Source organism: Babjeviella inositovora, assembly GCF_001661335.1.
Source record: "Babjeviella inositovora NRRL Y-12698 unplaced genomic scaffold BABINscaffold_21, whole genome shotgun sequence".
NCBI lineage: Eukaryota > Fungi > Ascomycota > Pichiomycetes > Serinales > Babjeviella > Babjeviella inositovora.
The window spans coordinates 1-9,881 of record NW_017566858.1 but is presented as its reverse complement, the minus strand read 5'-3'; the positions used below and the strand labels follow the sequence as shown (position 1 = coordinate 9,881).

General features: G+C 21.2%; 3 protein-coding genes, 4 non-coding genes and 3 pseudogenes across 10 annotated transcripts; all 10 read left to right on the top strand.

Annotated features, from left to right (window-relative positions):
* Positions 1–206: 206 nt before the first annotated feature.
* On the top strand, positions 207–535 carry BABINDRAFT_169583 (uncharacterized protein; the record flags this gene model as incomplete). The annotated part of the gene is made up of 1 exon (XM_019130672.1): positions 207–535. A coding segment is annotated over one exon (329 nt), but the record flags the coding sequence as incomplete, so codon positions are not given.
* A 319-nt stretch (positions 536–854) lies between these two features.
* BABINDRAFT_t384 lies at positions 855–925 on the top strand. Its single transcript has one exon. It is a non-coding gene; the product is annotated as a tRNA-Ala (tRNA).
* A 79-nt stretch (positions 926–1,004) lies between these two features.
* Positions 1,005–1,076, top strand: BABINDRAFT_t385. Its single transcript has one exon. It is a non-coding gene; the product is annotated as a tRNA-Asn (tRNA).
* Positions 1,077–1,757: 681 nt separating this feature from the next.
* On the top strand, positions 1,758–2,600 carry BABINDRAFT_173094 (complex I subunit 1 family protein; the record flags this gene model as incomplete). Its single annotated transcript, XM_019130935.1, has 4 exons — positions 1,758–2,009; positions 2,038–2,042; positions 2,129–2,268; positions 2,311–2,600. 4 exons carry the CDS (start codon positions 1,758–1,760, stop codon positions 2,598–2,600), a joined length of 687 nt encoding a protein of 228 aa, XP_018982244.1.
* Positions 2,601–2,778: 178 nt separating this feature from the next.
* BABINDRAFT_169581 (uncharacterized protein) lies at positions 2,779–3,354 on the top strand (the record flags this gene model as incomplete). The annotated part of the gene is made up of 1 exon (XM_019130671.1): positions 2,779–3,354. The coding sequence occupies one exon, from the start codon at positions 2,779–2,781 to the stop codon at positions 3,352–3,354; it is 576 nt and encodes a 191-aa protein (XP_018982243.1).
* Positions 3,355–6,172: 2,818 nt separating this feature from the next.
* On the top strand, positions 6,173–6,244 carry BABINDRAFT_t386 (annotated as a pseudogene). Its single transcript has one exon. The product of its transcript is annotated as a tRNA-OTHER (tRNA).
* A 2-nt stretch (positions 6,245–6,246) lies between these two features.
* On the top strand, positions 6,247–6,319 carry BABINDRAFT_t387. The gene has a single exon. It is a non-coding gene; the product is annotated as a tRNA-Arg (tRNA).
* Positions 6,320–6,337: 18 nt separating this feature from the next.
* BABINDRAFT_t388 lies at positions 6,338–6,409 on the top strand (annotated as a pseudogene). The gene has a single exon. The product of its transcript is annotated as a tRNA-OTHER (tRNA).
* Positions 6,410–6,487: 78 nt separating this feature from the next.
* On the top strand, positions 6,488–6,560 carry BABINDRAFT_t389. The gene has a single exon. It is a non-coding gene; the product is annotated as a tRNA-Lys (tRNA).
* A 17-nt stretch (positions 6,561–6,577) lies between these two features.
* On the top strand, positions 6,578–6,648 carry BABINDRAFT_t390 (annotated as a pseudogene). The gene has a single exon. The product of its transcript is annotated as a tRNA-OTHER (tRNA).
* Positions 6,649–9,881: the final 3,233 nt, after the last annotated feature.

Genomic DNA, 9,881 nt, shown 5'->3' with positions numbered 1-9,881 from the left:
ATTACCTTATAAATATGCTACTCATGGTCAAACTATTGAAATTGTTTGAACAACATTACCAGCTATTATTTTATTAGTTATTGCTTTACCTTCATTTGTATTATTATATTTATGTGATGAAGTTGTATCACCAGCTATAACTATTAAAGCTATTGGTTTACAATGATATTGAAAATATGAATATTCTGATTTTATTAATACCGCAGGTGAAACTATTGAATATGAATCATATATTGTACCTGAAGATTTATTAGAAGATGGTCAATTACGTATGCTTGATACTGATACATCTATTGTATTACCTGTTGATACACATGTTAGATTTATTGTAACATCAGCTGATGTATTACATGATTTTAGTGTACCTTCATTAAGTATGAAAATTGATGCTTGTCCTGGACGTTTAAATCAAACATCTACATTAGTTGAACGTGAAGGTGTATATTATGGACAATGTTCAGAATTATGTGGAGTAGCTCATTCAGCTATGCCTATTAAAGTTGAGGTAGTTTCATTACGTGACTTCCTTGTATGACTTAACGAGCAATAAATTAAATATATATTAGAATATTTATTTATTCATATTACCCGGCCTTTATATAAAGGCCGGGTAGAATATACAATAGTATATATTTACCATTATTAATTTATAATAATAAAATATATAATATTAACATTTATAATAATATTATTATATATAATCGTATTATTATATTAATTTATATTAACTTATTATTATATTATCGTATACCGGTTCATATATATGAACCGGTAAGGTCATATTAATTATTAATTATATATTAGTATATATTATATTATATTTATAAGTAAGTATTAAATAATATTAAAATAGAGGGGCTTTAATTCAACGGTAGAATATCCGTTTTGCATACGGAAGATTCGGGTTCAAGTCCCGATCGCTCCATAATTTCATCTTACCTCACATAATAATTTTGTGGGATTATTATAAATAATTTGGTGGTCATTTATTATTTAATATTTATGTTTAGATAGCTCAATGGTAGAGCGATGTACTGTTAATACATTGGTTGATGGTTCGATTCCATCTCTAGGCGATATATTATATGTTTATCATATATTATAATACTATTATTAATTATTACTCTTAAATTATATATATTTATAATTTATAAGACATATATATAAATTATACCATTGGTTAAATTTATAAAAAATATTATATATATAATGCAATTTGATTGATTAGAATCAGCCCTACTAGAATGATTAGTAGATGATGATGATATAGCTTGATATGCTGCTTCAGTTACTGGGGTAAGTCCTATATCAGGTTTATTATCATTAGTTAGTGTTTATGTAATAATTGCTGTAGATTTATATGGTTCAGGTATAGAACTTATAGGATTATTATATTTATTAGTTTATGTTGGTGGTGTAGCTATCTTATTTGCCTTCGTATTAAGATTATTAGATTTATCTGATGATGATGATGAAGATGGTGATGATGCATCATTTTTATTAGGTGCTATGTTAGATTGATTACCTATATCAGATATAGCTTTAGAAGATATTGAAGTTTACAATAGTAGTACTTTAATTATTGATTATGAAGGTTCTGTATTAGGTAAATTAGAATTTAGTCAATGTGGTATTTTATTAGTATGAGTAGCTTTAGGTTTATTATTAACTATTGTTGGTACTATTTCAGTTATCAAACATAAAGGGTTAAACCTTGATACGCGTTTATAAAATCGTATATAAAATTATTAAAATAAATGTTTAATCTTTTAGAAAATATTTTATTTATCTTATTTATCTTATTAACTGTAGCTTATTTAACTGTAGCTGAACGTAAGACAATAGGATATATGCAACGTCGTTTAGGACCTAATGCTGTTGGTTATTATGGTTTATTAATGGCTATTGCTGATGCTGTTAAACTTCTTATTAAAGAATCAGTAACACCATCACGTGCTAGTGGTGAATTTGAAATTGGACCTGAAATTACATTAACAAGTGCTTTATTAGTATGAGCTGTTATTCCTTTTGGACCAGTTACTGTTGGTGAAATAGAAAGTGCTTTATTATTTGCTTTAGGTGTTTCTAGTGTTGGTGTATTTGGTACATTATATGCTGGTTGATCTAGTGATTCTAAATTCTCTTTATTAGGTTCTATTAGAGCTACAGCTCAATTAATTAGTTATGAATTAGTATTAACAACTTTAGTTTTAATTGTTGTATTACTTACAGGTTCATTAGATTTAACTGTAGTAGTTGAAGCTCAACGTACTGCTTGAAATGTTGTATTAATGTTACCATTATTTATAGTATTCTTTATTGCATCAGTAGCTGAAACTAATCGTCCACCATTTGATTTAACAGAATGTGAGTCAGAATTAGTTAGTGGTCATATAACAGAATTAAGTGCTTCATCATTTGTATTCTTCTTCTTAGCTGAATATATGTCTATTGTATACATGTGTGTATTATGTAGTTTATTATATTTAGGTGGTTATTTATTCCCTATTAGTATGCCTGATTTATTCCCTATTGAAATAATGTTTGATTCATTATCTTTAGGTTTTAAATCATGTTTATTAATGTATAGTTTTGTATGAGTACGTGCTTCATTCCCTCGTGTACGTTTTGATCAATTACTTGATCTATGTTGATTAACTTTATTACCATTATTATTTGGTGTATTAGGTTTATTACCAAGTATTCAACAAAGTACTCAAACAATGGGTGAATATACTTTATAATATGTGTTAATAAAAAAATAAATAATATATAAATATGAAGAATTATTTACTTACAACAAGTCCTTATGGTAAAGATAACTTTACTGAAATTCAAACTCAACAATTACTTACAAATTTAGCTAATACAATTACACCTACTAATATTGCTAATATTAATGATACACGTTATTATAGTAATAATACTAAATATAGTATTAATGCTTTCTTTCCTTCAGATAGTATTATTCAAGAACCTATTTCATCATATTATAATTTAGATTTAGGATTATATATAAATGAAGGTAAATCTATAACACTTAATGATTTAAGTATTCAACAAAATGCTTATGATGTATCAAATAATATGGTTAAAACATTAGCTAAATTAAATTCTATACCTAATATAACATTAACTGTTAATAGTAATAATATTAAAAATGATACAGCTATTTTACAATTAACTGATACATTATATCAAAATCAACGTGTATCAGCTACAACTAATATTTTATCATATAATTTAGCTTTAAATAATAGAACTAATATTGATAATATTAAACATACTACTGTATTACAACAAATTAAAGATTCTGATACAGGATGTTTAAATGTTAAAATCGTATTAAAATAAAATTACAACATTCTTTATTATATAATTATTAATAGATTTATATAATATCTCAACCCGGCTCATAATTATGAGCCGGGTAATATATAATTTATTATATATATTCTATATTATATATTATATATCATATATTCTATCATATATATATATTTATATTTATATTATTATTCAATATATAATTATAAGGTTAAATATAAATTAATAATATATATCTAATAATATATTATACTTTCATAATATTATATATTAATAATATAATTATATTAATATTTGTACATAATATATTATTACCGGCTCATTATATGAGCCGGTATACGATAATTAATCTATAGTTTAATATATAATAATATTATTAATTATATATTAATAGTAATTAATCATAAGTATAATCCCGGTTCATTTATGAACCGGGATGGTTGTTGGTATATAGAATTATATATAAATATAGTATTAATTAATTATATTAAATAATATTTATATGTAATTATATATTAATATTTATAAGCGCATAAACATTTTGGCTCATATAATAAGCCGTATAATATAAAGGATTATATATTTATATATATATACTATTTTAATATATAAATAATAATATTATATTTGTGGATAATACTTTACCGGCTCATTACATGAGCCGGTATATCTATATATATTTATATTTATATAAACCTAAATATACTAATAATAATATATTTACTTTATATAAATAAGATAATCATTATATAATTTATATTAATTTATCATTAATAATTTACCCGGATCATATAATGATCCGGGAAGAATATGTATAATATATATATATATTATTAAAGTTAATTATATTAGTATATATAATCTTATATTATAATAATATATGGTAATTAATATTATAATTTATATTAATAATTTACCCGGCTCATGTAATGAGCCGGTATATAAATATATATACTTATATTTAAGTATATATAAAACTTATATATAAATATTAATTAATTAATTATAATATATAATATAAATTGATTATATGTTAAAACACATAATTACACCGGCTCATCATACGATGAGCCGGTAAGAATATTATTATTTATATAATATTTATATTACTCTTAAAAGTAATTATATTTATATATTATAATTAAAAAAATAGTATTATAATATTATATGTATTATTATATGTATAGAAATATATTTATAAATAAAGATATATTCCGGCTCATCATATGATGAGCCGGTAAGAATATATTATACCAATATTATATTATTATTGGTTTATAATATTAATAATAATTATAGTATAGAATTATATTTAAATTGATATTAAATAATAATTATTATAAATATATATAATAACTATTTATAATTATATAGTAATAATATAAGATTAATTATATATATATAAATATAATTATATTTGTGGATAATACTTTACCGGCTCATATAATGAGCCGGTATATGACAATTAATCTATAGTCTAATATATAATTATATTATTAATTATATATAAATGGAAATTAATTAATCATAAACATAATCCCGGTTCATAAATGAACCGGGATGGTCGTTGGCATATATAATTATATATATTTATATATAAACCTATAATTATTATGATTAATTATATTTATGGATAAAGTTAATATAAAATGATTATATATTAATGTATATATATTATTTTAATATATAAATAATAATATAATATTTGTGCATAATATTTTACCGGCTCATGTAATGAGCCGGTATATCTTTATTTATATATATATAAATCTATTTATACTAATAATAATATATTAATCTATTTATACTAATAATTATATATTAATCTAAATGTACTAATAATTATATATTAACTTAAATAAATTATTTTATATAAATAGAATAATCATTATATAATTAATAATTTATATTAATTTATCAATAATCATTTACCCGGATCATATAATGATCCGGGAAGAATATATATTATATAAATATATTATTATATAAAATAAGATTAATATATAATTATATACTTTATTAATATTAATTATATTAGTATATATAATCTTATGTAATAATAATATTATAATTATAATTTATATTAATCTTATTACCCGGCTCATGTAATGAGCCGGTATACTAATGAGTATAAAGATATACACTTATATTTATTATATATAAAACTTATATATAAATCTGAATCAATTTATTATAGTATATAGTATAAATTGATTATATATTATTAAAATACATAATTACACCGGCTCATCATGATGAGCCGGTAAGAATAAATTATTGATATAATATTTATATTACTCTTAAAAATATTTATATTAATACATATTATTATATTAAAATAGGATTAATATATTATTATATGTATTATTATATGTATTATTATATGAATAGAAATATATTTATTAATAAAGATATACTCCGGCTCATCATGATGAGCCGGATTGATTATATATGATATTTATATTATTTTATAATTATTATTGATTTATAATAATTATTGACTATTATATAGTAAATATATAATATTAATTATATATATATTTCTATAATAATATTTGTATAATATCAAACTTCCCCGGATCATTATATGATCCGGGATTATTATAAATATATAAATATTTAGATTATATTATTAGTATATTATAATAGATTATACATATAGATTAATAAGTATATACCGGCTCATTATATGAGCCGGTTATATTTAATTATAAATTATATAATAGAGTTTTATATAAGTAGATAAAAGTCATATTGTTAATTAACCTTTATAGATATTAAATATAACATATAATTTAAGTTCAACACTATAATAGTATTATGCTTAATCTACTATATATATAAACAGATCGTAGCCTAATGGCCAGGCACTTACATTGGGAGTAAGATTATGGTAGTTCGAGTCTACCCGATCTGATTGCCCACTTACTCTTAATGGTAAAGGATAGCCCTTCTAAAGCTTATAATCCAGGTTCGAGTCCTGGAGTGGGTTAAATTTTATTATTATTAATGAGCTGTCGACTAATGGTAAGTCACTTAGGTTTGAGCTAAGCTATTGGTAGTTCGAATCTACCCGGTTCAATTTATTATTATTATTATTTTATAATATTAATTTTATCATTCCTTATATAATAATTATTTTATGGAATTATTTTATAAAGGGGATATAGTTCAAAGGTTAGTAACATCCGCCTTTTAAGCGGTCGATAAGGGTTCAAGTCCCTTTGTCCCTAATAAACTATAAGTAATAGCAATCGTAAGTTAATGGTAAACTCGTCGGTTTCCACCCGGTCTATGCGCGTTCAATTCGCGTCGATTGTATTGATATATTATAATATTTATTCCTCTACCCAATCTTTATATAAAGACTAGATATAATATATTATATATATTTATATTAGATAATTAATAATAATATTGTATAATTATAATATACTTAAATATTAATAAATTAATCTATACTAACTCATTATATAAATTGATAAATATATATCATTGTATATAATTTTAATATTTATTATATCATTAATATATTATAAGATTATTATACAAATACATAAATAGTACCATATTGTATATTATAGAGTAAATATATATTATAATACCGGCTCATATTTATGAGCCGGTATGCGCATATTTATAACCTTACCCATTCATATAATAAATGGATATTACTATTATATTATAATTATAATATAAATCTAAAAATATAAATATATTATTTATATAATAATGAGATTATAGATTATAATACACAATATTATAATATACTTACCCGGCTCATGTAATGAGCCGGGTATAAGTCAATCAATATATGTTTATATTAATTCATATATATAATTAAGAGTAATTATATTAATCTATAATATATATTAATATCTTATGAATATATTATAATATTAATTATATAACAATATCTTACCCGGTTCATTACATGAACCGGGATAAATAATAATACTTACATATAATATATAAATATTATAGAGTCATGATTATATATTATTAATATATAAATAAAATTTATATTAGTCTATAAATAATCCTACTGGCTCAATTTATGAGCCAGTTATACGTTATTAATTATTATAGAGTCATGATTATATATATTAATAATATGTATTAAATCTAATATAAATATATTATTATACAAGACCAACCCGGCTTATATAATAAGCCGGGTATACATTAATATATATTAATTTATATAATATATTATAATGCATTATAATTATTAATTATATAAAACATATAATTAAATCTATTTTGACCCACCGGCTCATATATATGAGCCGGTATTACGCTTATCATATTAATATTAATATATATAATAATATTTTTATAATTATTTTTACTCATTACTATAATAACTGGTATTATTATTAGTAATATAATTACTATAATTATTACTATTCTTATAAGTTTATAATATTAATTTAGTATACTACAATGAAATAATTAATTATAATAATATAACTATTATCTATTAATTATACCGGCTCATTACATGAGCCGGTTGGATTTATGTTTTATATTAATTTATATATATTACCCGGTTCATTACATGAACCGGGTTACGATTGTATAATAATACTTTATTATTATAAATTTATTAATATAATTATAATATTATGCTTAATATAATGTATATATATTAAAGGATTAATAAGGGGTTAAAAATATTAAAATATTAACATTTATATATTAATATAAGTATAACTATAATACCCAGTACTTAAACTCGTAACCATTATTAATGTAATGGTTAACAATCTATAAATTAGTAAACATAATATAAGTGTTACTAAATATGAATTATTGTCATAATATAATTATTTAATAATATGTGAATTCAACGTTGACTTTACTCAACCAATGCTAAAGATATTGCAATACTATATTTTGTATTTGCTATGTTTGCAGCTATGGTAGGATCATCTATGTCATGAATCATTCGTATGGAATTATCAGCACCAGGTGCACAATATTTACATGGTCATAATCAAGTATTTAATGTACTTGTAACAGGTCATGCTATTGCTATGATTTTCTTATTCGTTATGCCATTTATGATTGGTGGATTTGGTAATTACTATTTACCATTAATGGTTGGTGCAGCCGATATGGCTTTTGCACGTTTAAATAACGTATCATTCTGATTATTACCTCCTGCTTTAGTATTACTTGTTACATCAACATTAGTAGAAAGTGGAGCTGGTACAGGATGAACGGTATGTAAGGTATGCCGTTCTAAAATGTCATTCGATGCGTGAAACACCTCATTTAATAAATATTATTATGTATTAATTGGTTACTCATTTATGTTGTATTTATACTATAAAATATACAGATTAGTTAACAAATCATATATTATTATTAAGATATATTATCTTAAAACATTAATAGTTATAAGATCAATTAAGAGAGGTCAATACGCTTGCATATACCGTGATATGTATCAGAGACTACACATGACAAGACACATAAATTATAATAAACGTTATTATTCAACATCTAAAAACTCTATTGATAAACCTATTTTAATAGATAAAGAATATCAAAAATGATTAGTAGGTATAACTGAAAGTAATGGTACCTTTAATATTAATATTGATTCAATTAAAAATAAAGTAATTTTTACTTATAAAATTAATCAATTAAAATATAATAAAAGATTATTATATAACATTAAAACTAAGTTAGGTGTTGGTAATATTATTAATACTAAAATAATTAAAAATAAAGAAGTTAATATAACTTCATACATTATCACAACAAGGGAAGACTTACGTGATATTATTTTACCTATCTTTGATAATAATATTATGATAACACATAAAGAATTTATATATAATTTATTTAAAGAATGTTTATTAATCATAATAAATGATATAGAAGATGAAGCTTTAAAAGTTAGTAAAGTAAGACAAATCTATAAGACTAAACTTCCTATTAACTATCAAGCTAAAGTATGAGGTAATATTAATTATAAAACAGTTAAGATTAATAATTTTAAAGATATTATATCTAAAGAATGATTAGCTGGGTTTATTGAAATTAATGGATTATTTAATTATTTAAATAAGGATAATAAAATAGTTCATGTTTTTAGTATAATTAATAAATATGATCCTATTGTTATACAATGTATTAAATATAATTTAAATATTATAACTAATTTAAAATATAATGTTAAACATAATTATTATATTTTAGAAAGTACTCGTGCTAATACAATTGAATTTATTATAGAATATTTTAGTAGAAATGATTATAGTAATATTTTTAAAGGTATTAAAAGCTTTGAATTTACAGTATGATGTAGAGCTTATAGAAAATATAAATATAATTATGCTAAATTACATAAAATTAGTGTATGAATTAATACATTAAAAAATAAACATAAAAATATAAAAAAAATATAACGTTAATTATAATTTAACATACGGTTAGTTAACACGTGTCTAAGGTATAGTCCGAACAACTACGTAAGTAGTTGATATAAGATAAATTATATATAAATATATATATAATGTAATTATTAACAATAAATAGAT